This window comes from Amphiura filiformis, chromosome 1, assembly GCF_039555335.1.
Source record: "Amphiura filiformis chromosome 1, Afil_fr2py, whole genome shotgun sequence".
NCBI lineage: Eukaryota > Metazoa > Echinodermata > Ophiuroidea > Amphilepidida > Amphiuridae > Amphiura > Amphiura filiformis.
The window spans coordinates 46,051,953-46,076,345 of NC_092628.1; the positions used below are offsets into that span (position 1 = coordinate 46,051,953).

Genomic DNA, 24,393 nt, shown 5'->3' on the forward strand with positions numbered 1-24,393 from the left:
TCAGGCCTACAGTACTTATATATCCCTGCATACTACTTTCATAATGTTACATTGATTTAATTGAATGTCTGGTATTTTTTTGTTTTTACCAATTATCAATGTAGTTTTAAAAGGCTTTTTGAAATGAAAATGTGAGTATTGATGAATACATGTACCCACTATAATAAATTCCATATCACAATGTATGTATTAGAGCCTTGGGAAAAGGTAAAAAAGGCAAATGTTGAACATCAACAATTCCCAGAAATGGGAATAAATTAAATACCAATTCAGGTTATTAATCATGCCACACGATGTAGAACTATTGTTCAATGTAGAGTTAATGAGCTCAATGTTGAGTTCATTCATGAGCTCTAATTAATGTGGTTTAAAACACAGATCCTGGAAATTAATTGATAAGGTAATTAACCTGTACAAAAAAACCCAGGTCACTATAAATGAATTTGGAATAATGAATGCGTATTACTTGTTGGGAGAAATTAGACAAAAATAATGCACGTGCGCTGATGTTGATGCGTCTAATGCACGAGCCCCAAAGGGGGGAGTGCAATAGACGCATCAACATCAGCGCAAGTGCATTATTTTGTCTAATTTCTCAAGCAATAAGTAATACAAGTTTATTAATCCATTTCATACACGAGAAGAAAAAAACATGTGATTTTTACTTTTTTTATATAACAAATTATCACTAAAAATGTTGGAAAACAGAACCAAATATAAATGCATCAACCCGCCCGAAAAATGAATCAATCCTACGCGACGCAAACGCGCGAAACACTGCGCGTAGTACGCACATCCATCCATAATCATACCACTTGCAGTACGCGGAGTGCACAATATACACAATCAATGCATGTTTTGTACTTTTCTAACAGCTTTTCTGATTGGCGGCTTTGATATAGGAGTGTATGAAATGTACATAAATGCTGAAAGGTATTTTTATTTTGCAGAATATTACCTTGAAACCAGGGACTGCCTTCAGTGAGAGCAATCACTCCTTTACAGCTCTTCTTAAGTTGCATTTGCAAAAGCGATTTATAGCTCCTCTAGATGAATTTTTTTATATATAACAAATTATCACTAAAAATGTTGGAAAACAGAACCAAATATAAATGCATCAACCCGCCCGAAAAAGTCTTTGAATTTTGTGACTCGATTATCAGAAAATATACCGAAAATGCATGTTTTTGGCTCTTTTTTCAAGAAATTAGTAAAATTTTGAACTTTTTCTTGTATCTCCAGTTAGGACTAAATGAATGATTAGGATTGAGCTATGTTTCATTTGGCAGAACTTGATAATATTTTTTAATCCCAAAAAATTAGTTCTGTATTTTTCTGGAATAGGAAGTATAAGTCATGTATTTAAAATTAGTGTTGGTTTCATGACTTTTGTCACTGAATGCAATATTTATTGCATATTTTAAAAAAGTCAGTCTTAGAGTTTTGAAAATACTAGGCGTACAATCAGTCGCACTCCTTGAAATGATAATGCGAGCAGTCCGGTGTGCTTAAAACTGCACTTTTTAGCTATTAGTGGCCATATTCAGTCCGTCAATACAGAATTATCAGCATTGAAAAGTTATTGTGCATGTTTTATGCTATTCCTGGTACCAACGGATAATACCACAAGGAAATTGTCTTCCTTAGAAGCAATTTACATTTTCCAGTTATATAGCAAGCAAGGTCACTTTTTATCAAAATAGGGAATAAAAAGCAATTTAAAAATATTGAATCTTTAGGTACCATTAGTTGATTTTCATCTGTATTCCTGTTGAAATTCATACTCTCCCTGTGAAAGACATAACCTTAATTTTCCACACAGGGAGTGTAAATTTCAGATGGGGGTTACATGAATGAATGGGTAACTCACTTCGCTTAAATTCGCACCCTGTGTGGGAGATTAAGATCATGTCTAACATACGGGGTGTATGTATTTCAACTGGAACAGCCTAATCCATTTCTATTTTTTCCCTTCTTTCTTCAGTGTTATACAATTTGGCTTTTTTGTATGTACATGTAAAATGTAAAATGAATATCATATTTAGGTACTTTCCATTTTAAAGCTATATGTTTATTAATACAAAATTACATATTTTCTGATCAAAATATGAATAGCAGGAGAGTCATATTGGAAAAGAATTTTTTTGCCACTTTGAATTCAGCTATTCACACAGCTTATTGTACAGTTTTTTTTTCATGATCGATCAAGACTTGTTTGTGAGAGGACTACGCTGTGTGAGGCTTTTATTAAAATTATGGTGTCATGTAGCGTTTACAAAAAAAAAAACCTGTATGTACAGCAAGTAGCTATGCTCTACCACCAGCTTGCATATTGATTGATGATTATTATTGGCATGGCAACCAATAGGTCAGACTACATGCCTGTCTATGTCTGCCTTAAAGTAGAGCTGTCAGCTCAATATTTCATTATCTTCTTGATCATACATGTATGATACCACAATTGAACTAATAATATTAATTGATGAAATAAGCCTTACAAATCCAGATGAAGCTATATATAATTTATATTTGACTGTAAATTGAAGTAAATTCAGTTATTGTTTGAAAGACAAATTGGTATTGACATGCAAAATTTGAATTGGTTACACGCATTAGAAAAACCTGTCTTCGCTTTTCATAGCAACCTGTTGCAAGCTTATGTAAATTTAATTGACAATGGCTTTGGATTTATGTACATTGGTACATGGCCTTTTAAATGTCAAAGTATGGTATGCATTTTTGTATATTAGTAATATCAGACCTAAGTCATCAAAAAGGAGAGGAGTGAGACGCATAAAAATAAATTGGCTACATCTATAGAAAATTATTTATGCTACCCTGATTTTCATATATAATTTTTCATTTTAACAAATTGTCATTGAAGTCTAATTCATGTATAAATTGCAATATCTTAATAATAGTTTAATATTCAACTTGAAGTCCACTACATCCGAGTCAGAATCCTAAAGGATCGATTCTTTGACTGTTGAGTCCTAGTCTCATTGTTATATTAGGCAAAAAAACACCAAATTTAATATTTTGTAATCAAAAAATTGTATTCTGTTTCATCAGATAAAATATAGCTCAATTGTAATCCTTTAGTTCAAATTGGTAACCAGTGGGGGAAAGAAAACTTTTAGGTGGGGTGGGCAAAATTTGATGAAAATGTTCAAAAATGTTTTATGAAGTACAAAAAAAGGGCTAAAAAGCTTACACATATCAGGGTGGCAAGTATCCCACAGGGGGAGCAAGACTTCTCAAAGGAGAGGGGCAGCTGCCCCCTTGCCCTCCCTCCTCCTGGCTGTGCAACTGTTGGTAACTGGGAGTAAAAGTCCAAAATTCCATAGTCAATCAATTTTAGAAGAAAAGACATATAAACTACTTTCTCGAGAAACAAATCTGCCCTACATGTATTTGGATGTGATCGGCTAAATATTTTCATTTGCAACACTATTTTAGATTCTGCCCTTTTGGCTGGAAAAATTGCAATTTGACATAAACCGCAAGAAATAATAATCAAATTTGCAGCACTTTAATATTTAACAGTCAAGGATCTCAAATATGGTGAGTCTTCAGGACATTGGAAAATAAATGAGGAATATACATTTTCCTCAGTAATTCTAATATTTTTTGAGTCTACTAATTAAGTTTCGGTGGGTCCGAAAACCAGATCTAAACATCAGTTTATCACTTACAACTGAGTCGAGTCTGCTCAGCGTGGTAAATAAGGCGGGCCCGGGGGCCCATAGCCCGTGAAAATCAATGCGGGCCCGACGAAAATGTGCCATGAGGGCCCGACTGGCCCATGAAAAAAATAGTAAATAAATAAATAAATTTAAGCTTACTGAAAAACGGGACTGAAAATACAAAAAATCTTCCAAGACATCGTCCATACTACACTAATTCATAATTGAGATTCATTTTAAATGCTGATTTTTTCAAAAAATGTGTTTATTTTCCACTCTCAATTTATTTGGGCCTTCAAAAGTTTGTGAGGGCCCCTAAAAATTCAAGAACAAGGGCCCAAATGGCCGTGGTCATTTTTGCTTATTTACCACACTGAGTCTGCTTTCGTGATTTAGGGATTCAATCATGTTTCACCGTCCGCGTCGTCTGAGTGGTTTACTTCGTGAGGGCAGCTTTAGCTGCCCGAGTGAAGTAAACCACGCAGACGCGCTGGACACGAGTTGTTAATCGGTGATGAACAACGGTGAAACATGATTGAATCCCTTTCAACAACGAAACAAGCTAAAGATTTCTAATTCACATGATTCTTTCAATCTTTCAATCGGAATGTCTGTTTTTCATTGCAACTCAAACTTACAAAACGCGGTATTTCTCTCTTGATATCAGCAATAAAACTAAGAACAAAGCGGTAATATTTAGCTGCTACCGCCAACATAAGAGAGTTCATGTTTACGCATTATGTTCCAGGCATGACGAATTTTAAGCGCTCATGCGTAACACGTACGCGTACGCTACTGAACGTGGATTCATCACGGATTAACAACGGTTAGCTCCTGTACAAAGGTATAGGAAGAGTTGTTGAATCATATGTCTTGGACTTTTAAAATTTGTTTTCAATGTTATTTAGACACACATTTTCACTTTTTTTTATAACAGGAATGTTCTAGGAGAGACCAGCACAGATGGTATTGACACAATGGACACTTGTCAAATCAATGTTGAAGATGCTAAAGCTTGGCAAGTACATGATACCAATAGCACAGAAGATAACATAGATTCAGGACAACAAAAGGGAATTCTAGGTGAGTAGTCATAGGTGATTAATTTGTATCACTTATTATTCATCTAGGTGACAGCAGTACCATCTATGGTGACAATCAGGCCCTGTATATATGTGGCTACAATGGCACCCCAACTGCAAAGTAACTTAACCAGTTATCGGCTGTTGTGTGACTCACTATTAACCAATCAGAAGATATTGATAAGATTTAAAATCTGATCTGTCAGATCACAAGACATTGCTGTATAAGTTCCCAGATCTAAATTGGTCGGCGGGCACAAGAGATAATTTCTCCACCTTTTCCTCTTGCATATATATATGGAAGGAATTCTCTTCCTGAAAATATGTGACATGATCCAAGGGGAATGAGTCACATGTCGGCAATTTTCAATTAGAAGTTTTTTATATCATTTTTTGGCAGTTTACAAATGCTACATTTTGATGCAAACCCCATCAAAATCGGACATTTGGTTACCGAGTTATGAGCAATTTATCAATGTCTGAAAACAATATAAAACAAAAGAATTTGAACACTGTTTTTGCCAATATCTCAAAAACAATATTAGCGACATCCCACTCATTCCCCTTGATCATGTCACATATAGTGTCCAACCAGGATACAGAGTCTTGTCATCACTACCTAATAGATAACTGCTGTTAATGCTTTAATTAGCTTTGACATGAAAGAAAATATGTATGACGTATCTATAAATAATTAAATGCAAAAGGCAAAAAAAAAGTGTAAACCTACACAGTTTCTCTTTTTATGAGTAATTTGGGTGTGGGATGTCCTCCAGCCAAATGTAATTTAAAAAGGAGTATTTATTTTTATATTTGTTTGAAAATTAAGTTTTGAGATCTTCATACTTTTACTAAATAAATATATTTGTAAATGATTAGTACTATTTTTTTCTTATAGATGGATCATCTGGTATTGAAGAAGAATATGCTCATGCAATTGCAAGCAATATAGCTCAAGAATTACTGAATCAAATGAAGAATGAGAAGAAAGAAACTGAAATAGTCGAGAGTGAGAACAGCAAGGAGAATATGGAGCGTAAGATCTCTGGAGAAGGAAAGGAATCTGGGGATGAGACTACAGATTCCAATAAAACTGCTGAGGTAAGAACCAATGTGAACCAGAGACTGATGTAAGTGCAATAGCTGGCATGTGTACATGTAGCTGACATATGTAGATGAGTGCAATATACTGTGTGTAACTTGCTAAACGTTCACAGGGCAGCTATTGCACTTACCCACCTTTGGCACTGAGCAGTCAACTTGCATGTTGGCAATTGTGCCAACTTCTTATTTTTTTAGCTCCTTTCCCAGTCCTCTGAAATAAAAAAAAAATGAAGCAATTTATACAGCATGTTATACCATGCATCAATGCCTCAATTTAAAAAACACTGAGCCAAGATATGTAGACAAACAAAATGTCTCCTTGAAAGATGTTTCTTCATATCGTAAAGCCAAACTATAGTTAATATCGTTGGATTTTAAGAGTACTATAAGGAATTGAAGAAAATATCACCAACAGATCGAGTTTGCTTTATAAGCATGTACATTCAAAATAGCCAATATATTGGGCCGAAATAAGCACAATTTTGAAAAATTAAATTTTCAGTGTGTTTTCTGTTTCTTCTCCCAATTCTGTGATTTTTTTCTGTTTTCCGTAAAATGGAACACTTGCGAAAAATCTGAATAAGATAATTATGAATTATTCTGCTGCATTTATTGTCCAAAGTGTTAAAAATGAAACAACAGGATAAGCTGATCAGTAGTTCTATCCTTGAAAGATACTCTTTATGCAGATTGGTAGATGATAAAATGTGCTTATTTCGGCCCAATATATTGGATATTTTAAATGTACATTCAGCAAAAGGCTTAAGCAGACTTGATCTGTTGGTGATATTTTCTTCCATTCCTTCATTTACTTGCCGTTAGGCCTATAGTACTCTTAAAATCCAACGAAATAAACTATATTTTGGCTTTCCGATATGGAAGAAACATCTTTCAAGGAGACATTTTTTTTCTGTTTTCCGTAAAATGGAACACTTGCCACCCCTTTAAGCTAAGCGAAAAATCTGAATAAGAGAATTATGCATTATTCCGCTGCATTTATTGTCCAAAGTGTTTAAAATGAAACAACAGGATAAGCTGATCAGTAGTTCTATCCTTGAAAGATACTCTTTATGCAGATTGGTAGAAGATAAGTTTTAAATCCCAATATGCATTTGTTTTATTCATATTTACATTGTGTTATCAATTTGATCACATCTGAAATATTGTAAACATGTGTTCCACGGAGGGATCACTGCGTTAGTTCAAATGACAAGGTCAAATTCTATTCAATTCAATCCAATTTCAAAGTAGTTATTCACATAGATGCTTTTCCATCTTACATGATAACAATATAGTAGTATAAATAAATTAGATACATTGCAACACATACTTAATATGATTGCATCTTACACACATACACTCAATATGAGTCAGATATTCGATAAACTATGATTATAATACAATTTTATGTATTTTTTATCAATGTTACATACAGTGAAAAAATATATACAAACAATATGTTAGCATATGAAAAACAATACAAAAAACTATTTTAGGCCTATGAGTAGGCAAATATGATAAAATGAACTTGATATTAAGTGACACTAGTCATGGAAAGGGAAAAACTTAAAATCAACTACCCAAAAATGGGATACTCTGAATATACATTTATTTGTATACTGCGCCAAAAAAGTGTCCTTACACTTGGAAGAAAAATTCTAAAATTTTAAAACTAAACCATATTTGGGTAAATTTATTTGTTTAATAGATAGATACACTATCTAATCCCCATTGAATCCAATGTGACTTCAAGAAGCAAAGTTACAAGCATTTGATTAGATGAAGGTCCAGTTTTAAAAGTGACAAACTGACCTATTCAAAACTCCCAAGGACTAGGCATCTGGTTTGAGAGTGGCGAATGGCTAATTTATTGTGTGCCTTCATTTCAAAAACAAAAGGAACAAAAGAAAACTGAAACAAAAGAACGGACAAATAAAATGAAAGTTATGAAAAGTGCGGTCATACTGTACAGGATTAGATAGTGTATCTATTAAACAAATAAATTTACCCCAATATGGTTCAGTTTTGAAATTGTGATTATTTTTCCAAGTGTAAGGATACTTTTTTGGTACAGCATAATACACTGACTTGATAAATGTACCTTGTTAACATTTAGGCAAATGCTACATTTGAGTGGATGCTCAAGACAAATACACAATCCCTTCCACATGACTAGCAAACACATTACATAGACAGGTAAAAAAGACGATATATATCAACCGTGAAGATGAATTCACCTGTTCGCTACCGGTTGCCATAGCAATTTAAATGCTATATTGATTATATGAACCTCGGCCTATCTAATAAATGGTATGGGTAGACTCTCAAGGAAAATTATTGTATTTGGTAAGGTAACACTTTGATCAATTTTCATCACATGAATTCATGGTTTGGGGTTGTTACATATAACTGATAATGGCCTTGAGTGTCTACTTGTATAACATACAAAGATCTGATATTTTAGTATCCTTAATTTTCATTCTGGAAGATGTCTGTCATGACTTGCCGAGTTGCCGACAGACCTAGTCATGTCCATACGAGCTATTGGGGACTTTTAACATACGCCTTTTAAGGCTAAAAAATGTTTTTTAAAGCTCATGTGCACATTCGCTTTTTTTAGGCGCCCATGTCAGCTGAAATGGCAAATTCTTTTTTTTTTTTTTAAATAGTTTTTTTGTCATAAAATCATGAAATTCTGTGACAAATTTGGAAGAAAAGTTACAGGATTTGATACTCGCATTTGTTTAGGTATAAAACAATCAATATTTGTACTTCAATTTTGTAAATCAACCACAATTTTATGCAGTGTACTTTTAAACACTCGAAAATGACATCTTAAATTCAAAATTAAGTTCAGAAAAATCTTTTAAAAAAATAAAAATCTTTAAAAAAACTCATTTCGCATTCGTTTCTTAAACTGCCATGGGCTTTGAGACATAGCATTATTTTTTTAGTCTAAGGCTTTTACATTATTTTAATGTAATTTTCTTATTTATTTATAATTATTGATTGATTGATTAATTAGTTGATTTATAACCTTTTTGTTAAATGGCTTTTTAATTTAGGTGTATGGTAAAAGAATGATTTTGTAGAATCATTATAACATCATTTATACAGACATTTTCCCACACAGCAGCTTGTCTAGCTGGATCTATATGGTCAGCTAAAAGCCTTTTATTGACTTTTAACAAGAGACACAATGGGAGAGGGAAAGACAGTGCGGAGAGCGAGAGAGATAGTATTATAAGAAGATCTTTTATTTATTATGTAGTGAAAAAAATCCCTAGGGTTAAGCCATCTTAATTTAATAGTTTGTCACAAAGCCCCCGCACACATTAGTAAAACCGCTTGCTTTTTTGGGCGTTATTCCCGCAGGATTGAGTAAATTTAATTCTTTTTCTGCTGTTTAATTTCTTTTCCAAATACACTGCACAAAAATAACACGTCTGACATTGTCTGACTTCAAAAAAGCATAAATCGTAAATCTGAGTAAAATTCTTCATCTTAACCACAGTGAAACCTCCTTGATGATGGATGAAAAGATGGTTTATTCTTGTCAAGAAGCTCATCCCACAGCTTTAAAAAAATTATGGTAAAAAAAACCCTTTGCTTTGAGACGAACTATTAAATTAAGATGACCTTATTTTGGGTTTTTCCCTTAATTTTATGACATGGGTATTTCAGCTATGTATTATAAAATAATACAGAACATGTGTATACATATATGTGTCCCAAAAACTCGAATGACAAACTGGCATACTTTTATCGGAAAAAAAATCCAGTTACAAAAATAATATTTTTTGTCTCACAAACAATGTAGATGTTTAATTTATCACATTGGTGAAATATTATCTCACTTTATTAATAGCATATTTATACAGATATTAAAACATGAACGTCACTGCGGCTTCCGGCTTGCCTAGCTGGATATACATTGTCAAATAAATGCTTTTTGTTGACTTTTAATGAGATACAAAGAGACACAATGGGAGAGGGAGTGATTTTATTGGGCTGTGCAGTAATTATGTGCCTCCCATGCAGTGGCGGCGCCAGGAATTTTTTTCCGGGGGGAATTGAGGGGGCAAAGTGAATTTCAGGGGGGGGGGGGCAAAATCAACAAATTTTGCACATAATAACCGCAGAAAGGTGAAATTTTCGTAATTTTGTTTTTTTACTGGGGGGAAACAGGGGGGCAAGAGTTCTGATTGGGGGCATTTTCCCCCTCATGCCTCCCGTGGCGCCGCCACTGCTCCCACTGGGTAATATTTCCAAAAGGTATGCCAAGAAATACTTGCCCCCCCCCCGCTCCCCGACCTGCCAAACATTCTATTCTATATTAACTTTGACATATATTTAGATAATCCTGCCATAGATTATCAAAAAACATGTTTTTGATAATCTATGATCCCACATTCTTATTACTTAGCCACTCATGGCATAATTAAATAAAAAATGGAAACTGTAATTCAAACTTCAATCCCATCACAGAACACACTGGTCAATATAATGACATTTTATAAGGGCTGATGATCGATGTTCATAAGAATATGTACACAGGTAGCTGTCTAGTTTAAATTAGATTTTCAACAAATAAACATCAAGTAATTATGCATCAGGAAGGCTTTACTATGGTAGACACAAATCAAATTATTCTTACAATCAGGATAGCAAGGCCTTTGTGCAAGAAAGTCATATGAACCATAGGAACTTCTGTACTACATACAGCTTTATCAAAAAAGCACAAAACAAAACCAGAGAGCAAGTTAAGTATATTATTTTATCTTTTTCCCCTTACATTTCCTGGTTAGTTTCTTTCTTTCCTTCTTTCTTTTGTTCCCGTTTTCATTTAGTTACTTCAACCTGTATACTTGTACCTTTTTTGTCGTCGGTTCACCTGTCCATGTAACTTTTTGTCCTCTTTTTCCTTCTTTCCGTATTATCATGTCCAGTGTCCACCTGTCTCTGGCTTGCAAGTCGCGTGGTTCTGGCGCCATTTACGCGCTTTGATGGCGTGGTGCGATTATGCACGCACGCCACCGACGCCATTGCCTGCCACCTGCAGTGACCAAGGCTGCAACTGATTTTCATAACAAAAAAACATGTTTTTACCCATATTTTCACTGTTGTTGCAGCCAATTCTTGACCGTTTTCAACCAAATAAAGTGCAATGCATTCCCTGTATATTTCTTAATCTCCCGTGTGAATTTGGCGACATTTGGATCCAAACTGATGGAGCCTTTCAATCTTCATACTAACACACAAACATACAACATTCCCCTATTTATAGTAAGATATTGAGCAATAATATGAATATTATAGTTAAGTAACAGCCTTGTTAATCTGATAAGAAAAGGGAGTAAGTACATGTTTTTTTCCCAGTGGTGCAAGATGACGTACACTATGGTTTATTTAACTTACTTGCGATAACTGGAAAAAATAGCATACATACCGCAAAGATTCGCAAAAGGGCACAAAAATATTTATTTTGCTTTCAAAACGACAAATAAAAACAATCCTGTATTAAGGAACGGATGGATTTTTCAAGGTCAGTTGAAGATACCGTACTGACGCGAGTATAGTCCCACCTTCGAGTAAAGTCCCACCCCAAATTTTTTTTAATTTTTTTTTTTTTAAGTTATTTATTTTTCGGCTTTGGAGTGTCCCAGGACCTAGACCTAAATGTTAGATTATTCATGTCATACTCTATTATTAATGATTTCAAAATGCATTCAAATTCAATGCATTTTGAAATCATTAATAGACTATGACATGAATACAAATTATCAATTTTCATATTAAAAATACAAAACATCTTGAAATTTTTTTTTTTTTAGGTCAACCATGAATGATCCTAGCATTTTTGAAATTTGAGTATAGTCCCACCCCCAATTTTGAAAAATGTTCACCCAAAAACGGGTGGGACTATACTCGCTCAGTACGGTATATATTTTTTTCCCAAAAGACTTAATTTTTCTTCAATACGAAAGGTCAAAATTCTCAATTGATCATCGGCTTTTCATCCCAGCTACATACACTTTAAAAGGGCATTTCGTGATCCACAGCCTCATCCCCCACTTTTCTCAAAAAAAGTTGAGATTTTTATATCACTGGAAACCTCTGGCTACATAATGTTTATGTACAAAATATTTCTTGCAGATTAATTCGCTTAGCAAAGATATCGTGAAATTTGAATGTCGTTCTTGTAGACCAGAACAAAATTACAACGTATTGTCTATGGAACAGTGTAATACACATAATCATGCATAATTCGCAAACGCAAAATCGGAATCAACTGAAATTTTGGGAATATGCTTTTTTCGTGGATATGTACTGAAAAATGTCATAAAAAGAGGATGCTAGGATCACGAAATACTCCTTTAAGTACATATCGTTAGATTTATAAAGTTTACTTTGAGGACTGTTAAATATCAAAAATATCAATTAATAAAATGTGTATTATATCGCAAATTTAAAAAAAAATCAAAATTATTTGATATCAGAAGGATATTCTTCGTATTCAGAATGCAATTCGATATCATCATGTGCCTTGTTTTTGCTTATTTCACCCTCTCAGGAGCAAGAAATATCTGGTGAATCTGATGTCACTAAAGACCAAGAAAGTGAGAAAGAATGCGACACCAAATCCAACTCCCTTGAACAATTCACACAATCGCTAGATAAAAATCTATCTGAGCGTGTAACTCAGCTTGTTGAAGAGATATTAGCTAAGGCAAAAGCCAGTGAGGAGACCGAGAAAGAAGGAGAGGGAACAACCAAAGAGGATGCAAATTCTAATAATATTATTCTGAGTATATGGGACTTTGCTGGACAATCTGTTTATTACACAACACATCAGGTAGGTCATTCTTCACTATAAACACTTTCCTGAAACTGGCTATCTGCAAATTTTGCCTTTGGAATTTGAATTTGCACCATTTATGGTTTTGTCAGTCGTTTATAACTTCTGTGCAGGTCTTATGAAATGAAATTCAAGTCCTGATTAAATAATGTCATCGTTGTGCAGACTTCACAAATAATATTTATCAAAGCCCTACTAAATTTGTCATGTTTATTCCTGCTGAATTTATACAAGATGATATTTTCTCACTGTCTTCAAAATGTGCTTTTTTTTCCATGCACAATTTGTGCACACATCTTGCTGCTAATGGTTTTTGTACAGTTATGCAGAATTTTGACATTTTCCCCCAAGTTGTTCATTCATTCATTCATTCATTCATTCATTCATTCATTCATTCATTCATTTATTTTTTCACTCATCAAATAGCAAATATACATAGGATACATACAAAATCATAATACAAGTGAGAGTGAAGGAATCACAGGAAAGGCCAAGAAGAGGCCTGAAAGTCCGTGATCCCTTGATTGGTTAATTCATCATTAGACATGGCAGCAGATTGTCATTTCAATGAAGAAGCAACAGTAAGCTGTCATATCTTGATATGAATTAACCTAAATACATGAAAAATAACAGTAAACAATAGTAAATAAGAAAATGCACAACAATAAGTAATATAAAAAATATAAATATCCAATGTGGTCACATAAATCAGATACAATAGGAATTAACAGTAACTTTGCATGAGATGTTTTTAAATACATGGCGGAATTGATTAATCGATGATGAACTTTTAATACTGTTATCAACATTATTCCATAACTTAGTAGCTGCATATTTAATAGATTTTTCACAGAAAGCTCTTTTGATAAATGGAAGCCTCAGACGATCTTTATATCTGGTATTCAAGTCATGGATCTTAGACTGTTTTACAAATAAATCATCAAAAACACTCGGTAAAAGTCCATTATCATGTTTGTACATAAATAAACCAAGTTCAAATGTATACATATCCCTGACACTTAAAGTATTATACCTAATCAGTAAGGGATTTGTGCTACTTCTATAATCACTTGCACTTATAATACTGAAGTGCCCTCTTTTGAATTTTAAAAGATCATTTATGTATGATGAACATGCACATCCCCAAGCTAAGATACCATAATTGATATACGGTAATATCAAAGAGCAATACAATGTATATAACGCCTCATGTGGGAGGAAGTTTTTTAATTTATTAATTATACCGACATTTCTTGAACATGTTTTTACAATATTATCAATATGTTCTTTCCAAGTGATATTCTGGTCAATTTGTAGACCTAGAAACTTAGTGCTTGGCACTTTTTCAAGCGGTGTTCTTGAGTGCCTGTCAGAGTCAAGAAACAATTACAAATTGTACTCAGGTTTTGTGTTCTTCTTGGTACCGAGTAACATATAATTCGTTTTTTTAGCATTGACAGATAATTTATTTACCTGGAACCATCTATTCACATTAATAAGCTCTTTGTTGAAGACCTCCTCAATAACATTAAACTGATTGTGAGAGTAAAATAAATTGGTGTCATCAGCAAATGAAATCACATCAAGTGACTCAGTAATTAAGTGAATATCGTTAACATATATAATGAAAAGTAGTGGACCCAGTATTGAACCTTGAGGCACACATAAGCAAGTAAGATTTTGCTGTTGAGATGGAACACCATTATAATAAACATATTGACTCAGTACACCGGTCGATCTTACCGTTTCCGATGTTGATTAAGATACTTCTTGCATCGATCCCGAGATGCGGAAAAAACCAATAGTCATTTTGTCCCACATAAATGAATAAATAACAAAACCCCGATCCCCGAGTGGACTCACCCACTCGGTGACGTCACACACGATAATCATCCCTTATCCTCCTTGGTTTCTAGATGAGATAGACGTGTGGATTTTTCTTTACCAACGCTAAGTATCATTACGAACCAAAGGACGAGATATACAGTTTGTTTGTTACACCTGAGGTAAAAACCAACCAGTATAGTACGCTAGGGAGATAGTTTTGACGACATTTTTCGCTAGAAAAGTGACAAAAACGATCCAAAAACTTAGCTTGTATGAGTGTTTCCGTTCAGATCACGAACACACGCTTTCAAAATGGCCGCCCTTAGGACGCCATTTTATTTTTGTTCTCACGTAAAACAACTATAGCAGACTAGTAAGTTACAATAGATGTTTGTACAGTACTGTGTATACATGTATGGTGAGTGATTTTCGCTATGTTTATGGTGTGCTCTATCGTTATATCTTTCAGTACGCGTCTGATGACGAGTTACTGCTAAGAGTTCGTGGGTTTCGAAGGACCAGCCTGACAAATCTATACCCAAAAGGTTTTCAGTTTTTCATCCCTTTGTTTATATATTTTTTATATCATACCACTACATCAGCGTCAGCCACTGTGCGTGTGGGTCTGTTTATTGGGCTTGAGCTTGTGTTCGGGGGTAGTGCTATACGCTCCCGATTACTACAATGTCCAGGCCTTGTCAATCATGCCCTTCCCTTGTGGCAGAGTGGGACCCGCATCCACTCTGCTACACCCACAGGGATTGCTCTAAATCAAATAAGTGTGCTTCCTTTTGCATAGGCTTATCGGACATCCACTTGACGATTTAGAAAGTAGCGCTCGCTTGGGTCTTCGACACAGACAGAAGACGAAGACTAAGAAACAGAAGCCTACAGGTAAGATTGATATGGTAGGTACTAGCGCGGCGGCAAGGGCCAAGCTAAGGTAACCTCTGGGGCTCCGGTCCCGGGCAAGCAGGCGGACCCTCCGGGACTGCTAGCGAGCCGAAGGCCTAGCAGCCAGCGAAAGCACTGACTTAACGCTAAGCTAGTAGCAGGCAGCAGGGCGGTACTTGCCCTAACAGGCGAGTACCAGTCTACCAGTGAGATCTCTAGCGAGTTTCTTGCAGGTGGACACCCGCCTATTGCTGGCTTAACGAAGCGGTCTAGCACCCGCGAAGTAGCCGGCGACGGACAGTATGCCAAGGGTACCCGGCTTGCCTGGGTTGAATCTAGCATACAGCGTGCAGCGGACTTGCCTCGGCCGGTCTGTAGCACGCAGCGTACCAGTGGAACCCCGGGCGTGCCTGGGGTGATCCACGGCACGCAGCACGCTTTTCGGTCCCCGCAAGGGTCCAATGAAAACGTGCATGGGTTTAGCAGAGACGATACCGGGGCTAACGCTTCGGGTGTAGTCTTAGCAGAACCAACTGGGGTTGTCACACGGCAGCGTTCCATGGTGGGACCGCCGAGTGATTCCCTGGGCCTTGGAATGGCTGCCGGCTGTCCTCCGGGACTGGCTAGCGGTTATATCGGGTTGGGCTCGCAGTCTCTCACGGACAGCGACCCAAGTGCAAACAGTGGCAGCTACCGAGACGAGCTACGGCTTGACTTCAGTGGTAGCCACTATGCACGCCCCATAGCTGCCGTGAGTGGTCCGCCACACACAGCGACCTTAGGCGAGGCTCAAGAGGTTAGGGTAGGTAGTTTGAACAGCCTGGCTGATCAACAACCCACTTATGTCCTCGAGAGCCAGCAGAGCGTGGTGATCCATTACAGTCAATGGGTCAATTACCTCTTATGATCGATCACTATCTATTCAGCGGAGCATGGCTCCATTGATTGATACTGCCTATTCAGGTAGCGAGGTGACTGATCGAGGGTATACACGCTCAGCTACCCGTGATACTAGGCAAGCTCCTTTTAGCCAAGGGACAGCCAGTATAGCGGGGTACCCATACACACGGCTTGATCCTCTAGCGGGGAACGCTGTGAGGCATGGGTACAGTGGTACGCAGCCGGGAGCCCTACCGGGCACCTACGCTACAACCACGCAGGTACCGCAGTACTCGTCCTGGTTACCACAGTCTCTGTGGCAACAGGGGGAGGTGGTACTGGTACTGCCGTTCCATGGGGTTTCCCTGGTGGCGGATCCTTTCAGGGTCAGCTACCAACAGGGTATGCCCCGTGGTATCCGCCGCAGGGTGGTTTCTTCCACGGTCTAGCACCGTGGCAAGTGCCGCCTAGCGTTGGGCAAGCAGTACCACCAGTTGTTACCCAACCCGGCGGCGAGTGGCTAACCCTGATACAGCTCAGGGTAGGCCGCACACTGCTATGGCTAGGCGACAGCAGCGAGAGCGCATGGATCCCGGGTGCTATAGCTAGCATCTCGGGGTCTAGCGGGAGTACTCCCTCTTCTGCTGGTGTTCAGTTGGCTAGCCACACGGTGGCGACACCTCCCTGTCCACCTTCAGATGCCCGTCGTCAGATCTCTTCCTCATCAGAGAGTGAGTCAGAGTCTGAAGGCGAGGGAAAGGAGTCGGAAGATGAAACCAGTAGCGACTCACAGTCTGATGAGACTGTGCAGCTAGCTTCAGGTATCCTTCCCCCGCTTCCCCGTGAGGAACTCGCTAGCAATGGTCTGCCTGCGGACACCGCTGAGGTGATGAGCCGTGTGGCCCAAGGTTTGGGCCTGGCTTTCTCTCAGGAGGAGTCCGTTCAGGAGGACCAGGGCATCTTTTCAGTAGGATGCCCAGCTAGCGCGTCCACACAAGGGTCGCCCGCACTTGCATTCCCGGCGGACCTCAAGGGTAGGTTTCGTAGGGCTGTCAGGCTCGCTGGAGCTTCGACGCCGCGTGCTTGCACGCTTCCACTGCGTGTTTCGCAGGAGGACTACTGAAACCTACCTCAGGGTCCCTGACATGGATCCAGACGCGTTGCCAAGCGCCTGCCGCTAGCGGCCAAGGCGCACGGGGCGTTCTCCCCCCACTGGGAGGAGGAGCTAAAGCTCATCGATAAGCGACCACGCGCGCTTATCAGAGTCCCTAGCGTCGCTACCACGCTTGCCGAGCACCTCGGTAGGAAGGTAGCGAACGACCACGGGCAACGCCGAACTCTTCCATGAGGTTAATCTGTTAGCGGTGCTAACAGCTAACCTCAACGAGAGTTCTATGGGCCTAGCCCATAGGATGTCATCTCGCCGCCGGGAGAGTGCCTGTCTGTCCCTCCAGTCAACTTACGGCTCCGACTTTGCTGAAGCAATGAAGAAGTCAGACTCGGTGGGACAGGGGCTACTCTTTGGACAGGCCTTTTGCGCTACGGTGGAGGACCGGGCAAAGAAGGCCACCAATGAGAGCACTCTGAAGAAGTCAGAGGCTGCCCTGACCAAGGGGAAGGGCAGTAAGGCGAAGAAGAAGCACAAGAAGAAGAAGTCTTCTAAGCGCTCTTCAGCGCCAGCTCCGGCTTCAGCAGGACGCGCACCACAGACTACACCCGAGCCGAGGCTACTCCAGCACCTCCCAAAAATCTGGGAAGCGCAAGAGTAGTGCTGGATCGTATGGCAAGCCCCTAAGAAGAGCCGTTCTTCTAAGGGTGGCAAACCAGATCGGTCCTGAGGGCACGGCGGTCGACAGTCCATGCCGGCAGGCCTTGGACTTCCCACAGGGGATTCCCCCGTGGGCGGCCGCTTATTGCATTACGCCCAGAGATGGCATGCCATCTCACCGGGCGCCTGGGTATTGTCAGTGGTCAGTGGGGGTTACAGGCTGGAATTTACCAGCCACCCCTCGTGCGCCTGCACGATTCAGAGGTCCACGGTAGTGCCGCCAGACGGCCCCCAGCGTCGGGCACTACTGTCAGAGGTCACTCAGCTTCTCACGGCAAGCGATTGTCCCGGTCTACCCCCTTTCACCAAGGGGTTTTGGAGCACTTTTTGTCTGGCCCCAAAGAAGACCGGCGACAGGAGGAACATTCTGAACCTCAAGCCGTTGAACGAGTTCATCAGGCCCAAGAGGTTCAGAATGGAGACTCTCGCTTCGGTGCTAGCCTGCCCCATCAAGGGTATGTGGGCGGCATCGCTAGATCTCTCGGACGCATATCTGCATGTTCCGATCGCACCTCAAGATCAGAGGTTTCTACGCTTCAAGGTACAGGGTCAAACTTACCAGTTTCGATGCCTGCCATTCGCTTGTCCACCTCCCCCAGAGTGTTTACACTCCTGGTCAGGGCGGTGGCAACGCACCTGAAGCGCAGGGGAGTCAACATGTGTTGCTACCTGGACGATTGGTTCATTTACGGACGCACCCCACTGGAGACACAGTGTCTCGTGGAGTTAGTAGTCCGTGCGGTGCGGGACCTGGGATTTCTGATCAACGCCAAGAAATCCAATTTGGTCCCGACGCAGACACCACTATTCTTAGGGGCCCAGATCAACCTCAAGGAGGGGATCGCGGCGCCCTCACCCGAGAGGGTGACGAACATGGCGAGGTGTGCCCGACTCTTGGCCGAGTCAGAGGGAGCACCCGCTGTGGCATGGATGAAGGTTTTGGGCCTTATGGCCAGTATGGTAGACCTCGTGCACTGCACTGCCGCTTTCACATGAGGCCTATACAACTACACCTTCTAGCCTTTTACAGGCCCAGTCGTCACCCAATATCCCTCGCGGTTCCGATGTCGGAGATCGCACGAGAGGAACTCTGGTGGTGGACCCATCAGCCCAATTTGACTCAAGGTGTCAGGTTTCCTGCACCAGCGGTGCGCCACGTAGTGACGACCGACGCGTCAAAAGCTGGGCTGGGGGGCCACATCCACGGGACTCAGTCTCGGGCCTATGGTCGGCCACGGAGACGGAGTTCCATATCAACCTTCTCGAACTTTGGGCAGTGGAGAGAACTCTCCAGCATTTCGAGAAGGTGATCGTGGATCTCATATCGTTGTCCAACGGACAACACAACCGTGGTGGCCTACCTCAACAGACAAGGGGCACCAGGTCACCACGGTTGTGCCTGCACGCACCACGCCTGATAGGGTGGTGCAAGGCCAGGCAGATTACGTTGAGAGCGATGCACATAGCGGGAGGCACCAACATCCTCGCGGACGATCTGTCACGAGGAAAGGTGTCGGGACCTACAGAATGGTCCCTTGCTCCGCAGGTCGCCCAGACGATCTTCGAGGTGATGTACCACCCCTCGATAGATTTGTTCGCATCTCATCGCAATCATCAGCTGCCGGTGTACTGCTCGAGGGTCGCAGACCCACAGGCATTCGCCGTGGACGCTCTGTCCGTAGACTGGGAGGAATGACTGCTTACGCTTTCCCCGATCTCACTGCTCGCAAGGGTGGTGACCAAGATCGGGGAGGATTGCAACGCCATTCTGATAGCACCGTTCTGGCGAAACACCTGTGGTTTTGACCGATGGTGGATCTACTAGCGGCACAGCCGCGAGTACTCCCCGAGTTACCAAATCTACTTCGGATGCCCGGAGGAGAGGTACCAAGTCTACCACTAGAGCACCTGCAGTTAGCTGCATGGCCCTTATCAGGGAACGTGCGGCGGAGGGAGGCTTTTCATCAGAAGCTGCTTCTCTCATCGCCGGGGTAGACGAGAGTCTACCCTCCGTGCACGTATAGTCAGCGCTTGGCTCCCTACTACGCATGGTGCGATGAGAGAACTACATCTCCCACTAGAGCCCCTGTGCCCCTAGTGGCAGATTTTCTGACAGAAAAGTTCAGGTCAGGACTTCAGCAGGCAACGATAGCCAACTATAAGTCAGCCATTCTCTCGATTCATCGGGATTTGAAGACGGGTCGACTATCAATTCAGATGGGTCCCTAAGTCTTCTTCTCGACGGTATGTTCAACGAGCGCCGCCGGAAAGGAAGGTGGTCCCTCCATGGGACCTCAACACAGTCTTGGAGTATATTAAGGGTCCCCTTTTGAGCCCCTGTCAAAAGCGACCCTTAAATACGCCACTCTTAAGGCGGCCTTTCTTCTGGCGTTGGCTTCGGCACGGCGCTGCTCAGAGTTGCACGCAGTCTCGAAGTCAGCCTCCGTATTTACTAACAACGGAGCGACGCTGTTTCTTCGCCCGGATTTCCTTGCAAAAAATGAGCGAAGTACATTCCGACACTCGCCCCTCTTCCTACCCAGTATTGGGCAGGGTTCGTCAATAGCCAAGACAGGTTGTGGTGCCCGGTGAGGGCGCTACAGCACTACCTTGGCCGAACACAAACCTTAAGAGGGGCTCATGACCGCTTATTTATCACTCACGCAGAACCGCACGGTCCAGCCGCTAAACAGACTCTGGCACGGTGGCTGGTCCAGGTGTTGGTGGACTCGGGGCGGCAAAAGACGCCGCCCCAAGGCCCACTCAACCAGATCTATCTCATCTTCGTGGGCCTACCATAGGGGGGTCCCCATTGAAGAGATTTGTCAGGCTGTGTCTTGGAAGAACCCGTCGTCCTTTCCACGGTTTACTACAAAAACGTAAACCAACGACCAGGCGATAAGTTCTCCAGGGCTATTCTGCGGATATAATATGGTGGTTGGGTATCAGGTGTTTTGCGGACAATCAGAATTCCAACATGGTAAGAACCAGTGTTTCTATTCTTAACCACTGCACTTTCAGTTCAGGGTTTTTGTCTGTTCACGTAGTCTTTCTGTTTCCGGCCGTGAGGGGGGAAATAGTTTGACCTCGCGATTACCATGCTACCCACTCTCCCGATCCTTATCAGATGCTGGCCAATCTTGTACCTCCATCCGTCGGTTACTTGCTAGATCGATCTTTCAGATGTTGATGCAAGAAGTATCTTAATCAACATCGAACGGTAAGATCGACCGGTGTACTGAGTCTAGTCCCAAACAAAAATGTTTGGTAGACTCATAACCGTGCGATCTTACCTTTCCGATGTTGATTATCCGACCCCGCCCCCTACAAGTTTGGCCGAGTAGGGGCTGCCCAAGTCGGATAAGGGATGATTATCGTGTAGACGTCACCGAGTGGGTGAGTCCACTGGGGATCGGGGTTTTGTTATTTATTCATTTATGTGGGACAAAATGACTATTGGTTTTTTCCGCATCTCGGGATCGATGCAAGAAGTATCTTAATCAACATCGGAAAGGTAAGATCGCACCGGTTATGAGTCTACCAAACATTTTTGTTTGGGACTAGTTTTCTATTACTCAAATAATCTTCAAACCATCTGTGTGTAATACCTCTAAAACCATAGTGATAGAGTTTATCAAGCAATATTGTATGGTCTATAGTATCAAATGCTTTTGATAAATCTAAAACACACCTGCTGTAAAATTGTCATTGTCAACAGCTTCAGTAATTTTGTTAACCAAGTCAATCACTGCCATATATGTGCTGTGGTTTTTCTAAAACCATACTGACGCTTATATAAAATGCGATGGTGATCTAAATATGACATGCATCTGTTAAATACAAGCCGCTCCAGAATCTTTGAGAAAATTGGTAAAACAGATACTGGGCGATAATTTGAAAACAAATCATTATCATCCTTCTTATACAGTGGAATTACCTTCGCTACTTTAAAACTGTCAGGTATTTTACCAGTACAAATAGACTCGTTAAAAATTATCTGAAGTGGTTTTACTATCATTGGAGCAACTTTTTTTTTATTATAAATGAACCAAGTCCATCATACCCTGGACTTTTGTAGGAGTACAATCCATTGATTATTTTTAGGATTTCGTGCTCAGTGATAGGTGTAAAAAACATGCTGTTGTTATGACTGATCTTACTCTTTGACAGATAATGCGAATAATCAATACCTGGAATACATTCAATTGATGAAGCCAAATTTGGACCTATGTTAACAAAGTAATTATTGAAGCCATTTGCAATGTCATTTGGATCTGTGTATACTTTATCATTATCACGAAATTTGGTGGTGAAGTTTGAACTTTTGTTTTTATTCAGTATATTTTTAAGTATTTTCCAGGTGTTCCTCATATTGTTTCTGTATTTATTTAGTTTATTTGTAAAGTAACTTTTTTTGGCTTTCCTGAGGAGTGAGTTTAATTTATTTCTGTAAATTTTATACCGATCTTGCCTGGCAGTCGTACGATGTTTCAAAAAAGATTTATACAATTTATTTTTATGGTTAATTGATTTTAAGAGTCCTTTTGTTATCCATGGAGAATGTGGTTCTTGATTATTTTTACGATTAATTTTTTTATTAGGTACGCATTCATCATACAAGTCATTGAATTTAGATATGAAATTAGTATACATTGTATCCACCTCTTCAGTTAGAACGTCATTCCAATTAATTAATGAAAGTCTTTTTAATAACAAATTTATATTATCATCCGTAACTTGTCTTTTTTATATTCAGTTTGAGTTTTACTAGGTGTAGCATTATTTCCATCTATTTTTATATTAGTGTTAGTAAAAATGGGAAAATGATCACTGATATCTACTACAAAGATTCCAGATTGGTGATTGGCACAACAATTATTCGTAATAATATTGTCAATAATAGTTGCAGATGTTCTGGTAATACGAGTTGGTTTATCAATTGTTGGGTAAAAACCATAAGAATAGATTGTACTCAAGTAATCACTAATATGTTTATTGCTCTTTTCTTTAAGCAAATCAATATTATAATCACCCAAGAGATAGCTGATTTTGTTCTCAGCTGAGCTGAGTTTGTTTAGAACATAATCAAACTCAGAGTTAACTAGAGCTACTGTGGCTCACGAGCCACAAATGTCAGGCGGTGATTGATTCTGATTAGCATCGTTTGACCTTAGACCTCGGGTAAACTCATGCTATACCGGTACTCCCCAAGTTACAGCTCGATTGGAGCAACTGACCTGACCTTTGACCTCGGCTGACTTTTTATGCGGTTTTATACTCCTGAGGTATCAGGGATTGTGTTCCCGGAGTTACAGGCTGATCGGAGTAACTTTAAATTTGACCCGACCTTTAACCTTGGATGACCTTTGCGGTTTTATACTCCTGAAATGTCGGGGATCATTTGTCCTGAGTTGCAGCTCAATTGGAGCAACTTTAAATTTGACCTGACCTTTGACCTCTGATGACCTTTACGGTTTTGTACTCCTCCAGTGTCAGGGATTGTTTTCCCTGAGTCACAGGCTGTTTGGAGCAACTTAATATTTGACCTGACCTTTGACCTCGGATGACCTTTGTAGTTTTACACTCCTGAAGTGTCGAGGATCATTTTTCCTGAGTTACAGCTCAATCGCAGCAACTTAAAATTTGACCTGACCTTTGACCTCAGATGACCTTTATGGATTTATACTCCTTAAGTGTCAGGGATTGTTTTCCCTGAGTTACAGGCCAATTGGAGCAACTTTAAATTTGACCTGACCTTTGACCTCGGATGACCTTTGCAATTTCATATTCCTCAATTGTCAGTGATCATTTTCTCGGAGTTACAGCCCCATCGGATTAACTTTGAATTTGACCTGACTCCCCCCTCCTCCCCTACCCACACTGCCCTCCCAAGACTTTCCCATATAACCAAGCAAAAGTGCATTCCTAACACAGTTCCCCATGCCTATTACTTGGTCCATATAGCAAATAGCCCCCCAAAAAAAAAAGAAAGAAAGAAAAATTAGAAAATCTTATGTGAGATCCACTGTCAGCTATCTTCCCAAAACCGTACCACTGCCCCTACACAAGACAATCTCTGACATGTTCAGTTTGGTCTAGACTGTGGTTAAGATTTAATATGTTGAGACTTTCAAAATATTTACTATGCTTATCTCTCGTTATCAAAACACCAGACAAGCTGCCTCCCTGCCTAAGTTATCTTCCAAATTGCTGCCTCTAATGATAGCTGCTTCA

General features: G+C 40.1%; 1 protein-coding gene across 1 annotated transcript in view; it reads left to right on the forward strand.

The window, feature by feature from the left end:
• Positions 1–24,393, forward strand: part of LOC140147773 (uncharacterized) — a 58,200-nt gene that overhangs the window by 7,630 nt on the left and 26,177 nt on the right. Inside the window, 3 exon segments of the mRNA XM_072169528.1 lie at positions 4,624–4,769; positions 5,667–5,869; positions 12,447–12,728. Of these exon segments, the coding sequence (XP_072025629.1) occupies positions 4,624–4,769; positions 5,667–5,869; positions 12,447–12,728 (631 nt within the window).